General features: G+C 41.6%; 1 protein-coding gene across 3 annotated transcripts; it reads right to left on the reverse strand.

Annotated features, from left to right (window-relative positions):
* Positions 1-457: 457 nt before the first annotated feature.
* On the reverse strand, positions 458-11,667 carry LOC115172687 (KH domain-containing, RNA-binding, signal transduction-associated protein 1). Of its 3 annotated transcripts, none has more exons than XM_029730371.1 (12): positions 11,304-11,667; positions 8,138-8,265; positions 5,834-5,950; positions 5,305-5,451; positions 4,996-5,135; positions 4,641-4,905; positions 3,891-3,967; positions 3,680-3,738; positions 1,901-3,465; positions 1,415-1,480; positions 959-993; positions 458-833 (listed from the first exon to the last, which is right to left on the reverse strand). In XM_029730371.1, exons 1-9 carry the CDS (start codon positions 11,461-11,463, stop codon positions 3,359-3,361), a joined length of 1,200 nt encoding a protein of 399 aa, XP_029586231.1. In that variant the 5' UTR covers positions 11,464-11,667; the 3' UTR covers positions 458-833; positions 959-993; positions 1,415-1,480; positions 1,901-3,358. The 3 variants fall into 3 exon arrangements, with proteins under 3 accessions (XP_029586231.1, XP_029586230.1, XP_029586229.1); XM_029730370.1 differs by having other exon boundaries at positions 3,296-3,465; positions 4,996-5,138; XM_029730369.1 differs by having other exon boundaries at positions 4,996-5,138.
* Between the last annotated feature and the right edge of the window lie 3,503 nt (positions 11,668-15,170).

Consider the following 15,170-nt stretch of genomic DNA (forward strand, 5'->3'; position numbering starts at 1 on the left):
TCTGAGACCAACCACCCAGGCAGCTAATGAAATGTATGGATTATTTCTTTTTGTAATAAAGCTCGTGGGGAAAAAATGAATTCTGATTGGCTGGGCCTGGCTCTCAAGTGGGTGGGACAACATTCCCATGGCTGCGCCTCCACCCAGTCATGTGAAAACCATAGATTAGGGCCTAATTAATATTTCAATTGACTGATTTCCTGTAACTCAGTAACAGGGTTACGTTTATATTTTTTTATCAGTATAAATAAAGGGGAGGCAGCTGAAGGGTTGACTTTATATACAAGCCCCAAAGCAGCAGGTTGAGCCCATTGGGCCAGTGACCTAAAGTTTGCTGGTTTGAATCTGAGCAGACTGAAAAATCTGTCAATGTGCCTTTGAACAGAGCATTGAACCCCAATTGCTCATGTAAGTTGCTCTGGATAAGTGTCTGCTAAATGACAAAAAGATAGCATAATCAGGATATTGGGATTTATTTAAGAAATCAAAGTTATTCTGCACAGAAATCATTCAAGACCTTTGAGGCAACTATAATTTTACAATACAAAAAACAAGTAAAACAAGGTAAAAAAGTCAAGGAAATGTAGCAATTATAATTTTAGGGGGTAGATCAGTTTTGATATTGCAGAAAGATTGTGCCTTCCATCAATGTAATTGTCTGCATCATTTCCCAGAATACAACTTGGTTCCTCTTACTCCAAGCTGCTTTGTCAGGAACCAGTGCATTTACTTCATCCTCTCAAGTTGAATGCACTGTAAGCCTCATGTTCTTTCTCTGGAGACTTGCAGACATTAAGCAGCCATATTCCAGGGAGTGCCATTATCCATAAGTGCTGGAGCAAACACACATATCCTCATTTATAGCAAACTGATGGGCATACCTTGTGTAAGAAAAGCCTTGTGGCAATCCTGACAGTTAAACCCCCAACAAAACATGGGGATGCCAGGCTTAAGTTACCTGTGCAGTCTTCAAGGCCTTTCACTGGATTATACCTGTTGAAACGATAAAAATTCACAAGTCACCCTGTTGAGCAACTAAAACGGAGCACTTCCCAAAACCTGAGATTGAGAACAAAATTGGAGATCACCAACATTTCCACCCTCCTTCCTCCAGTCTAGCAGTAAGTACTTTGTCACAACACTGGTTTGATCTTACACTACAGCTGGTAAAGACCCTGACAATTCAGCCTGAGGGTCCATTCCCAAAACATTGCAGTTGTGAAGAGGACTAGGAGCTTTCTGGCCAACTTCAACAAGCACACGCAAAATGAGGAATACTCAGGTGGATGGCAGACTGTTCACCCATCGTTTCATCAGTTTTCCTCAATTTAAGTAATATTAAAACCCAAAATACTATAGCAGCTTTAGCCTAGTCAAATTCCATGACATTGCTGAAGAGTAATGGACGACTTACCGAGTACTTTATTCAGCTCAAGTCTGATGCCTTTCTCAAACCCAGAGAGGGACTTACTCGGAATACCTGGGGACAGAAATACAATGAGACCCTTGTGCAAGTGCTGTTGACAACTAACATGTACTTGAACACGATCATTCATGCAAGACTAAAATTTCACTGCAAATGTCATGCAACTCAAGCGGAGGTTGTAAGTCTTTATAACCATGACTTAGATTATTTTAACATTATTCTAAAAATACCAAACAAAAAAAGCCAGGGAGGGCAGTTGAAATGATTGGACCATAAACTGTTTTCAATTTTAGCAAGAGTTGCATTACAATCATTTCTAATAATTTTGTACAGCTATTTTGTTTGAAACAGGTCATCATAGCATATTATGCAGGTATGTATTTTTGGACAACTGGTTTTGGATGACTAGCAGGTTCTAGCATTTTGTGCAGAAGACAAAAAAATCTAACAAATGACAGTTGGGGTTCGTTTTACCTTCTTGACGTGATCTTTAGGCTTTTAGCATCCTCTCTCCTGCGATATTTTTCTTTGATGCAAAGTCATGCTGGCTGGTTTTATTAAAGTCAAGTAAGAATCCTGCAAGCTTGACTTGAAATACTGTTGAAAATCAGTTATTTCAAATGACTAAAAATACATTGATCATTGGGAAGCTTGAGGAAATGTGCTGTCGTAACAATTGACTTCAAATAATACAAGTCCAGGCACTATCATTGTCAGGCGAAGTATTTGGAAATACATTACCTTAAGGTACCATCGTTATTTTACGTGACATAATGAGTCTCTTCTAGATCCTCTATTAAAGAGAGAGATGAAGAGGATGTGCTCTTTATCAAAATAGAGCAGACGTTCTTTTTGGTTGCTTTTGTCTCCTATGTACATGCAATAATCTGGTGATTGTTTTCGAGTTTTGTGAAGAACCTCAAAATTAGGATCAGTTTTATTAGTGGAAGGCATTACTATACAACAAAAGCAAAATACCAGGTTTAGTTGGATAAAAAAACAAAAACAAATTAGGCTTTATTGATACAACGCACTGCAGCAAAACATTTGTGGATAAATTTAGTATCCTATTTAGGCAAGAGTACACATATAGCACTATGCATTTTGGAGACTGCACAACTTTAGATAGCAATACAATTGTTCTTAGTTTAAGTACATAATATTGAGTTGGCTGCAGTTTCCCTTACATAAAGACCCTGTGAGGACCATGTCCAAATCTTGGTAGGACACCAACAAATAGAGTAATTCACCAGAATTTCCATCAGTCAGCCCAATAAGATGTAGACCAAAGTAAGCCAATCGCAAAATATATCTAAAGTAGAATGTACTACACAATCAAGTCAAATTGAAATTACTAAGATATTTTAGGACAGACTGTCTCAAGTGTCTAATAAGGCTAGATTTCAAAACTGTAAGAAAAAAAATAAGAAAAACAATTTAACCTATGGAATTTTAGATCCTACCAAAAATTGTCCAGAAATTTATTTAGGTTCTTCCCCATTCATTCTAAGTTGCCGATGTTACATTGATCAAGTTTATTAGCTAAAAATACTTTTGAAATGCAGCCTAAATGAGTCTGCAACTGCCACTGAATCCTCTCATGACGACAGACAAACTGAAATAACATTTTTGAACATTAAACTACACAAGGTATCAATTATTATTATTATTTTTTTTTTTAATCTTCAAGTAACCATTAAATTAGATCTTAACTCAAAGATGCAGTGGTAACAAACATTGAATGAAACGTATTATCAAAATCCTTGCATTTGCTTGCTACGCCCACTCGATGCGATACATCCAGTTATCCTGCTCTCAAACCATTTTAAAAAAATCAAAGAAAATGTAAAAGAAAAAGAGGGAAATTACTTCAGAGTTAAAAGTGATTTACAACGGGAGACAATTGCCAGGGCAACCCTCTACCGGAGCCGTTCAGTATCTTCCGTATGGATGCTCTCTGTAGGACCCCCGCTTATCCTGCCTTGCAGGAGGGGCTTTGCCTCCAGTGGTAGGCCACGAACCCTCCCAATCGTCCTGGGCTACGAGAGAAAATGCACACAAAGTCCCAAACAAAGGTCAATGTTTGGATACACGCAGTGTGGCAATAAAGAGCGGTGGTCAATTCATTCAGTACAAAACATTGACAAGACCGGTTTGGCCCAATTATGTCATTTTTAATATCTGAGAATGTATGTGAAAATAAGAACGTTGGTTGTACCAACTTTGACCACCAGTAATTTACTATTATCTTACCATAGGGTTCAAAGGCCTCCTGAGCCTCTCCATGTCCATAGTCATAGTACTCTGTATCCCTGAGAAGAGAAGGTCAAACAGTCTTCCACCAATTTGAGTCTACAATGAATATTGTGAGGGGAAATGTCTGCACCCCTACACTGTCCTGAGGATTGGCCACTTCATTGTTTAAACTAACAATGAGCCATTATACTATGAGATAGAAACTTACGCTTGTGGAGGTTGTTGACTGTAATAACTGTCATAACCTTCATATGCAGGCTCAGCATAGCTTTCTTCATAGGCAGGCTGGGGAAATGAAGACCACAAACAATTAACCACAGAATGACAAGGTACATGTACAACATACAATGCTAGAGTAATGTCAGAACAAACAACTCAAGTGGACTAGAACGGTTCCATTGGGCCGATACCAATGATTTCTATAAACCCTGGATTGCTGATGCTATACATTGGCCATTGAGACTGAAGCCAACGGTCAGCGGCACTCCCCAGTAGGAGCAATCCTCCTTAAAAATAAGTGGGGTTCTACAGGTAGTTCAATAATTTCTGAAGGACAAAAGCAGAAGTATTTAAGTTTGTGGGGTCAGTAACATTACTAATTGAAAATTATAATTTAAGGAAGAATTGTTTATGTTTAGCTCACATATGCACTAAGGTGTACAAAAGAACAAGTGTGGCAAAAACAAATGTAGACATTAATAAATGAATTTCCTATTGCTCCCAAAATATTTTACAATGTTAGGAGTGCCAAAATGGAGGCACAGTTGATTCAACACAGCGGCCCCTATCAGTGATCTAGTGTAGATATAAATCAATGGCAGATAACCATGAATGAAGAGGTGACATGTCAGCCGTGATAAATAGACCTATAATAAATACAACAAACTGACAGCTCTTCTTTAGTTCTGAAAGAAACTAGGCACACAACACAATGACTTAATTGAGTGGTTTGACTTACATATTCATCATAGGCGTCAGCCTTGGGTGGTGGTGCATGTTGGTGCTGACGTTGGTGCTGCTGGTGGGAGTGGGCTGGGGACGGGAGCATCCTTTGTGTCCCTTGTGCGGGGGGTCTGGAACGTTGTGCTGTGCCTCCTCTAGCGGGTGTGGAAGGGGGTCCACCCCGGCCAGCTGGAGCCCCTCTGGTGGACCCACCCCTGGGTGGCCCTCCTCGGGAAGCTCCACCACGAGGGGCTCCTCCGCGAGGTGGCATTCCTCGCCCCCTGAAGAAAAACAAAATATATTTGTAAATTTAAAGTTGGAAAGATTGTGGTCTTGAAAAATAAGGGGTTGCCAAAGGCACTGAATCCTACCTGGCTCCTGCAGAGTTGGGTGGGGGCGCTCCCCTGCCTCTGCCTGGGGGGCCCCCTCTTCCCCTGGATTGTGAGTCCTGACCTCCATTTAGGTAGCCAATCTCCATGAACTGATCCTGGCAGATACCATCCATGGTGTCCTGCTTATAAGTAAAGAAAGTAGTAGCTACATTAACATGGCAGGTCCGTGATTAGAACATAGCAGCAGCATGGAAAATCTTGGGCCATTGCTAAGCCATCATAGATCAACCCATAGACCACAACTTTAAATGTCTGTAGCTGAAGCAGGATGCTCTCTGGGATACTTACAGGGATGAGGAACTTCTTGACCTCATCCATGGCATGAGCCATGCGCAGGTATGCCTCAGGTATGGGGGCAAACACCTCTATGAAGACATGCAGTTCCATGCCCAGATGAGCATATTTGGGCTCACCACCCTTTCTCAGCTCTTCCTCCTGAAATTAACAAAATAAAAGTTACATAAACTGGGTGGTTCCAGCCCTGAATGCCATATACCACGGCTATGACAACACCTTTTTACTGCTCCAATCACATTGTTAATCAGTTTATAATAGCAATAAGACACCTCAGGGGTTTGTGATATATGGCCAATATACCACGGCTAAGGACTGTGTCAAGGCGCACCACATTGCGTCTTGCCTAAGGACAGCCCTTAGCCTTGGTATATTGGTCATATATCACAACCCCTCGGACCTTATTGCTTAAATTAAGTCCGATGCTACTCAGTAAATTTCCCCAATACACATTCGATTGATAAATGTTTGTTTCAAAGGGACTCCACACATGTACCTGGTCAGCTCCTCCCGACATTCTTACCTTCGCCTTGTCTCTCATGGAACCTTTGCCCAACACAGAGATCTTTGCTCCTGTTTCCTCCTGGAGTCGCTTGATCGTGTTCCCCTGGGGTCCCAGAATCTTACCAACGAAGTTGAACTGAAGAAAGAATTTGAAAAGAGATTACACAAATAGCCTCTGTTGGTGCAGGTTGTTTAATTCATAAGGGTCATATTATATCATGTTGCTAAGCTGCGGAAGATATCGTAGCACAGCCTATCCAACGTAGTGTGATGCACGCCTTTCCCATCCCGGCTAAGGGAGATCAGGGACAGGCAAGCGGTGCCCGAGACAGGCAAGCGGTGCCCGAGACAGGCAAGCGGTGCCCGAGACAGGCAGTCTGCTGCAATGGGGGGGAAAACCAGGCCAGAGCAGGTAACATTTATAGATTAATTTGTCACTCAGGCACTCTAACGTGACAGCTAGGGCCATTTGGTTTCTCCTCAACCTTTTTCCTTACTCAAATGAAAAAGAGGGCGAGAGCCTACCCAAGAGATACTGAGATCGGTCCATGTTTAATGGAGGTGATATGAGAGCTGTTTTGGCACACCGAAATTAAGAGGAAGGAATTTCAATTATCAGATGGTCAAACCAACACCACTCTTTCTGCAATTGCCCATTTACGTGGACCATTTTGTATTTTTTCATATTTAGACACCACGGGGGGGGGGGGGGGGGGGGTCTTAAGCCTTGCGCATGTTTCAGCTTGGCAGGCCCCTAGCCAAATTCTGCTAGGTGACCCGAACGAGTGAGCTTGCAAAACGACAATATTACCACTTGTCCATCTTGAAACACCATAGCCAGTAAACATCCTCAAAATAGATTAATTCATAACTCAAGAAATCAGTCATTAATTGACATTTTTGCAGAAGAGATCTTAGCCACACAATTTTACATCCAACTAAGATGTGCAGTATTTCTCAAGTGAAAATTTACACCAATGACAACACTTCATTGAACAATCACCAACAGAGACGTGTCATAATATATGCACGAAGTTCCAGAATGGAATGATACGGATGTCTACACTGCATGTCTGAATGAGCACTGTGAAATGCCATTTCAACTTCATTCCCTGAAATTAAAAAGCATCATTCCACTACATGCAGTCATATCCATTAAAGTTGGTCACTGAAAACCCTGAGGGGTAGAAGTTGTTTTCATTCCATGTCAGTCCCTTGACAGTAAAGGAGAGCCAGATGAAGTAGGGCAGGGTTGCCCCACTGGCAGACAATTTTATTTGGCCTTTCAAGTTCTGAGCAACCGGGGGGGATAAGACCAGTGATTTTAAATTTTGGAAATCTGTTCCAAATTACTCCCATGCATAGAGATATACACCAGTTAAGGTACACCACCCAATTCATGAAAACAGTTCACTCCTACAGACAGTGAGTCACATAGCCTGCTATATAAAGCAGGCAGACAGGCATCCAGTTACTGTTCTATTGAATGTTAGAATGGGCAAAGCGAGTGACCTAAGCAACTCTGTGTCGTATAATAGTCGGTGCCATCTGCGCTGCTTCCAGCATCTCAGAAAAGTCCAGCCTCTTGGTATCCAGGGTTTACCGAGAATGGTGAGAGAAAAAAAAACATCCAGTCAGTGGCAGTCCTGTGGGCAAAGACCGCTTGTTGTTGGGAGGTTGAAGGAGAATGTCAAGAATCCCGCAAGCTAACAGGCGGGCCACAAAGAGCGCAGTACAAAAGTGGTGTGCAGAACGGCATCTCAGAACGCACAACTCGGCGGTCCTTGTTATGGATGGGCTATTGCAGCAGACGACCACACCGGGTTCCACTCCTATCAGCTAAAACCAAGAAGAGGCTCCAGTGGGCACACATTCACCAACAGTGGACAATCGATGGCCCCATCCTGCCTTGTGTCAACAGTACAGGCTGGTGGCAGTGGTGTAAGAAATGTTTTCCTAGCACACATTAAGTCCATTGATAACTGAGCAACGTTTCCATGCCCTGAAGAATTCAGGCTGTTCAGGAGGCAAAGTGCGATCCGACCTGGTACTAGATGGGTGTACCTAATAAACTGGTCACAGTGTACGTGACCATATACAAAAAGGTTTGAGATTATTATGTTCTAGTACAATATTATATTCGTTTGGGCTTCTTGCAGTCTACAAATGTGTAATTATGTCCCCCCCAAAAGTAATCACATTTTAAACACGATAGCCCAAACTGCATGATTCTATCATAAATCGTTCAGAAGTCAGGCTAAAGATTGGACACCCCAAAAAAGAAGTTAGGTTTCGATGGAGATCAAGAGAAAACTTTACTCACCCTTGGGTACTGCTTGACGGGAATAAGCACACGTTCTTTGACCTTGATGTTCTTTGTGGTAAACAGGTCCAAGTATGTTTCTCTTTCTGCCTCTTTCTTTGACTCTCCTTTCTGAATCCTTTCGATCTCTACAGACAGGAAAACATGGGTTTTTAGTTGAGTAAATTATTACTGTACCATTCATTGTTAAAGATAAAACGTATTGCAAGTGCTTCATGAAATGTTCATAATTCACAAGCAATTAGCAGAGCTTGGTCAAATCCAAGTATAAATAATTAAAGTAGCAACATCTGAGCATTGCCCTACTAGAGAACATCCTGGTGTCAAGACAAAAGCCAAATGATCCAGACATTTTAGTGCCCGCATTTCCTCACACAGACAACTGGCATAGGACAGTTGTGTGACAATTGGTCTCTAATCCTCTACAACACCGATGCCCCAACAGTGAAAATCTGCAGGCATTAGAGACTATGCACAACCGCCAACATCCCAATACATTATGGGGAAACTGAGCTCCGCTCACTAGATAAGACACCCTTATAATTATGAAATGCTCAGAACTAGCAAACAGGCCTGATATAAATCCTACTGAAAATGACAAGTTGGCCTTTAGTCTTCAACCCTGATGCTGTAATTGTTATGATTGGGTGCAATGGGGAAGTTAGGGTGAGTCTCAAGAATCAGAGACACACCATTAATTTGACATAATTAACAAAACAATGGCTGATCAGACTGTAGAATAGAAACTTGTAATGCACGCTCCTGTTTAGTTTGAGACAGGTAGAGGGAAATTGTCTGGTAGAAATTGGTGCTGTGGGAGAGGCAAGCTGCAATAACACAGTTAACTGGCACTGCAGCAGGATGAAGCTGTTTATAACCTCGTCTGACACTTTGCCAGCAATGTCATGGCTAAGGTCCCAACAGGCATAACAATTCCCTGCCTACAGAACAGTAACTTTGCAGCAGACATCAAACTGCAGATGTGCACACCAGCTGGTGTCTATCAATTTAAAATATGCCAGAAATTCAGAAATCCAACTATAAATGCTGGATTCATTTACATTAGTCATTTAGTAGACTCCCTTATTCAAAGTGGCTTACAGTTAACGTGCATTCATTCTAGGTGAGACAACCAGTCATGCTTAACTACTTCGAGAGAGAAAAAAAGTTAACGAAACTCACCAGCTAACTACACATTTTTACAGCACTAACAAATAAGCAGCCACATTTCATATAATGTTAGCCAACTAGCTACTGTTCCAAACAAGAACTGCAAGCCAACCCCATCACTGACTGGCAAATGCCTTCACAAGCAGCCTTCAACAAGCCTTACAATTTGTATGTCTTCTGGGAAGTTCATGAGTGGCCATCACAGCCATGTTAAAGGGCTAATCCACCCCGGAAAATTAAACTCACGTCAATTTGAAGGTAGTTATTTTATCCACTCATAACATGGACTATTGACAACGTCACCATGATTTAACTTTAATGGATTCTTCTGAAATCAGGAAATCATAGTCATACTTGCCTAGAAAGCATCCGCTCGTCTATATCGTCATGACAGTGTATATATTTCACTTAGATGTGCTCAAAGTAATCAGTGGACCTAATTATTCAACAAATCCCACCACGCAATGCTATTTTCTCCCCACCCCCAGCTCAATGGTGCTCTCCCACAGGGGAAGGGGAGAAATCGCGTTTGTGTGTGGCCAAAGGGCAGTTGCAAATGGAAAACTCCACTGCCAGGCCACATGATCTGCAGGTTCAAAATGATAGATGTAAAATCACCTATACGAACCGCACTAACTGGCTACTTTACATGCTGATATTGTGTGTAGCTAGCAACAGCTTAGGCAGCCGATAGGGGGCGCTAAATCTTAGGCAGCCGATAGGGGGCGCTAAATCTTAGGCAGCCGATAGGGGGCGCTAAATCGGCATTGTCTAGGACTGACGTGCATTCCCAGTAATACACCAGTGTCCCACGTGAACGACTCCTACATAAAGCATCCCCTGGTCAAAGGAATCATTTTTCTTAAACTATGCAAGTCAATTAAGGACAAATGCTTATTTATCATAACGGCCTACACCGGCCAAACCCAAACGACACTGGGCCAACTGTGCGCCACCCTATGGGACTCCCAATCACGACCGGTTGTGATACATCCGGGATTCGAACCAGAGTGTCTGTAGTGACGCTTCTAACGTTGAGATGCAGTGCCTTGGAAGCCCAATTTGCGCGCAGCCGGAAAAAAAACGGCGGGAATGTGTAGTCTAAAACAATTTCCCTACTATTTTCAGGCAATTTAGGATATTGCACACCCTTGGCTGAAGGTGGGGGCAATTGTGTTTAATGAAGGCGATACACGTTTCCAGTTTTTCCTCTGCGGTTCGCCATTAGATGGTTGAGGGAAAGTATGCCTTGCAGTCTGAATGAAGGATGCTTTATGTATGAGCCGGTCTACACGTGTATTACCGGGAATGCACAATCCTAGATGTGCAGATCTAGCGCCAACTATATGCTGCCACGGCAACATTCAATCTGGCCGGCAGGTTTGAGCCAAAAAAATAATAATAAATTGCACATTGTTCCGGATGAATAAAAAAAAAATCGGTGCGGCCCTATGGATATTTTTTTAATCCCCATGTGGTCCTCTAGAGAAAATTATGGCCCACCCCTGCCATAGAGATGTTCACATGCTGCTACCATGCTTATATAAAAACATATATGTTGTTCAATTGTTACTTTACACAGTAAATCACAGAAATTTGTGGTTTTGGGTGGATTATCCCTTTAACGTTAGTTACATCACTACACCCCCACTTGGTGCCATGCCTCTACCTTAGAACCACGTGCTAACATGCCTCTTTCCACAGCAACCATTGTCCAAGGGAGAAAAAAACAAGAACACCACTACAGTACAGAGCGGTGTAGGTTTAGCCAAAGCCGTTTCCTTTATGGCAAATATGAACGAGAGGTCAACGTTTCACAAATAATTTGTTGTAGTAATCAATGGGTTAACGGTTTGACTACTAGCTAACGTAGTTACAGTACAGTACGCCATCGTCATTCTTTCAACTACCCCAGAGATAGCCTACTATAACTAACAAGCAAATTCAGGAGTCACTGCGAATGTGCATTTCAATCAAAATATTTGTGATAAATTACCTGCAGATATCAGTTTCATTGCGTGAGTAAATGACGAATCCAGGCTGTCTTTTTCTGCCAGAAGTTCGGGGAGATATTTGCTTTCATTCTCCATTTTGCCTTTTTTAGGCTCGGGCTTAGCGTCGGTACTCATGTCGCTCACGTTCTGCAAAGCTTTCATTCACTTGGTTTCAAAGCGGTCGGCAGTACCCCAAAACAACGCACTGTATGACGTTTACTAGCGTTATGTTATCGAATGTTATTCTCCGGTAACTAGCTAGATACACGTCGTCCGTCTTTTAGCGGTAACCGAGAGCGGGCTGTGAACAAAAGAGGTTGGTAGAACGGACGATGTTCTTCTTGTGCAAAATCATTACGTCACATGGTGTATAAATCGGAAACGAGGCTGCGTAGTGCATTTAAAGAGGCAGTGTTTTTTAGTTGATGGCCAGTGAGTCGGCAACGTTCAACTTTTGCGGAAGATTTATGTCAAGAAAGCAAGACTATAAACTACTTATTTTGTTGTTTGATCCCTAATTTGTTGTTGGCCTGTACAGGGGAAAAAAAACGTTTACTAGCTGATACCTATCTGAACAACTCTTTGCAGAAGGCTAAGTGCATCCTTGTTAGTTTAAAAAAAAAATCACAGATCTTCTTAGGCAGAATATTAGTTAGTTAAAACCTCAAACTGACAGTCCCCGAAATCGAGCACTAGAATTACTTAAAAATATATGTATATGTTTACATTACTTATTTTATAGATTTTCCACCGTTTTATAAGTCACAAGACAGCCATCCGGACTTTCCTATGACTCTGTCGAATGAACGTGTATTTGCCCCCCTCTGGTGGTCGGCTGAATCATTACGTGCCTTTATATCGCTTCACTGCAACGTTACGTCTACGGGAGTTTTTAATTTGTTTTATCCAGCTCGAATGCTTCACTGCACAAGATATATCAAAGCAATTTGCTGAATTGATCTTGAGCAGGCGGATCTAAATACACAACTTTCATTGCTCTACGATAAAGAACGCGTCCTACACACTTATTTCGATCTAAAATAATTAAATAAGTAATTTTGAGTAGAAGTCAAACATTCGTTTTATGTCGGAGGCAGACACATTGCATATGGTCAGAATGTCAAACTCGAACCCTTTACATAGCCCTTCTCCCCTTGTATATGGGTAGGATGCAAGCTGTTTAAATGGTCCAAATGTTGATTTAGATTTAAACAAATTTACCAGATTCTGACTATCAGTAATGTCATGATTTGACATAATAAAGAAGGTGAAATATTTTGGGTAGACGTTCCTAAAACAGATTATAACTATATATGGACATAATATAAAATATGAAACGGCTTATTCATTCACATTTTTCTAGGGGGGGAACACTACCACATTAAAATATTGCCCTCTTGCTAGATTGATGACTAAAACCATAGCGAAACAGTGCAAGACTGAGGGCTTAGAGCTTGAGGTAGTCACCTCATACAAGTACTTGGGAGTATGGCTAGACTGTGCACTGTCCTTCCTCTCAGCACATATCAAAGCTGCAGGCTAAAGTTAAATCTAGACTTAGTTTCCTCTATCGTAATCGCTCCTCTTTCACCCCAGCTGCCAAACTAACCCTGATTAAGATGACCATCCTACCCATGCTAGATTACGGATAAATAATTTATAGATCGGCAGGTAAGGGTGCTCTCGAGCGGCTAAATGTGCTTTACCATACGGCCATCAGATTTGCCACCAATGCTCCTTATAGGACATATCACTACACTCTATACTCCTCTGTAAACTGGTCTTCTCTGTATTCCCGTCGCAAGACCCACTGGTTGATGCTTATTTATAAAACCCTCTTAGGCCTCACTCCCGCTATCTGAGATATCTACTGCAGCCCCCATCCTCAACATAAAACACCCATTATGCCAGTCACATTCTGTTAAAGGTCCCCAAAGCACACACATCCCTGGGTCGCTCCTCTTTTCAGTTCGCTGCAACAAACTCTCAAACTGGACAGTTTTATCTCAATCTTTTCATTCAGACTCAATCATGGACACTCTTACTGACAGTTGTGGCTGTTTTGTATGATGTATTGTTGTCTCTACCTTCTTGACCTTTGTCCAATAATGTTTGTACCATGTTTTGTGCTGCTACCATGTTGTTGTCATGTTGTGTTGTTACCATGCTGCGTTGTAATGTTTTGATACCTTGTTATGTTGTCTTAGGTCTCTCTTTATGTAGTGTTGTGTCTCTCTTGTTGTGATGTGTGTTTTGTCCTATATTTATATTGTATTTATTATTTTATTTTTTCAATCCCAGGCCTTGTCCCCGCAGGAGGCTCTTTGGTAGGCCATCATTGTAAATAAGAATTTGTTCTTTATCTGACTTGCCTAGTTAAATAAAGGCTAAATAAAAATAAATGTAAAAAAGACAGCTATCAGCTCAACTGGTTTTAATAGTCCTTGTTGAATCCCCAAAAGAAAGTCCTTATCCAGTAAAGAGCAAACTTACTGTAGAGAGCAAGAGTGCTAAAAATATCCCAGGATAATTCAGATCACTACAGCAGCAGCTCCTGTAAGTTATTAGAATGCTGTCTCACATTATCCTCCCGGCAGTACTAATATAGTCTGTCCCTGGAAGAATTACACACAATGGATCATGTTGGAGATGACTAATCAATTTACACAAAGGAACCTGAAACCAATTATTTGTTTCTGACTTTGCCAAGTGAATGGGAAAATAGCAGTGTTCTCAACAGCAGCTCTGATAATAACCTGGCATGCCTCTTTAGCTGGATGGATTTCTCAAAAGCCAAACTCAACCAAAACAGCACATAAAGGCCAACAATGGTCAGAGTAAAATAGAGATGGAAACAGACAAGTAAGCAGTCTTTAGACTAGATGTGGAGAAATATAATCTCCTTTACTTTACATATCTTTTACACTGAGCAGTATCATTTTCTTTCTCGAAAATGGCACATTGATAGATGCCTGCTCGGAGTATCAACAAAGAGGCCGTAACTTGACCTCAAATTATTGTGATCTGGACAGACTGTGCCAGTGGTGGTGAGCTATTGTGGCTCTCACCAAACAATGCCAAGGGAACAGTGTCTGGTCTCCCTTAGATTGGCTAAACAGTGATATCTCACCACAGCTCAGCCCTGTGAGACATAATGGTGTCTATGGATGGACCTTTCCCTTAGGGTTACAGTTTTAGCCCTTAAGATCAGCCCTGAGGACAGACTGATTCAATCATGTCACAGGGAACCAACAAATGACACTATTGGTGGCACGCAAACAGATTTAGGCAGTAGAGGATCAGAGGGATTTGTGCTGTTGATCTGAAAGGAGAAGCCTAATGGTGAGAAAGTTTACTCTAGAATGTTTCCACTGTTTCAGTATTATATTCAGCAATGATCTCTGCCAGTTATTACAGTAGATATTGAATTAACTATTCATAGAGTCTGATACCCGTTTGAGATTATAACTTTATTCCCAGGCTGTGGCATGTTCATCTAAAGTGAACAGCAGACAAGACAAATGTCTAAATACACTTAATTAAATAGGCTGTGTGGGAGCTGGAAGCACAAAGGTGGAGTGTATTGAGACGACACTATAAGATACACAGAACCAGCATCCAACATGTAATGTATACGCCGGGAGTCCGAAAGCAGGTGCAGAAGGTGTGTTTAATATGGAACAGATACAAAAGCACAAACATGGGAAGCGTACTGAACGTGCAAGAAAAACAATAACACCTCAGGACTGATCACAACGGAAGGCTAAATAAAGGGGGAATAATCAGGGCAGTGATGAAGTCCAGGTGTGTCTAATAATGGGGCGCAGGTGTGCATAATGATGATTGCCAGGTGTGTATAATGATGGGTT

The sequence above is a fragment of the Salmo trutta genome, chromosome 33 (genome assembly GCF_901001165.1).
Source record: "Salmo trutta chromosome 33, fSalTru1.1, whole genome shotgun sequence".
Classification (NCBI taxonomy): Eukaryota; Metazoa; Chordata; class Actinopteri; order Salmoniformes; family Salmonidae; genus Salmo; species Salmo trutta.

Coding starts and splice junctions, on each gene's coding strand:
- LOC115172687 (XM_029730370.1), bottom strand. CDS start 11,463: ATGAAAGCTTTGCAGAACGTGAGCGACATGAGTACCGACGCTAAGCCC. Junction 5,452..5,833: donor CCATGAGAGACAAGGCGAAG/GTAAGAATGTCG, acceptor TGTTAATTTCAG/GAGGAAGAGCTGAGAAAGGG. Junction 3,968..4,640: donor CTGACGCCTATGATGAATAT/GTAAGTCAAACC, acceptor TCATTTCCCCAG/CCTGCCTATGAAGAAAGCTA.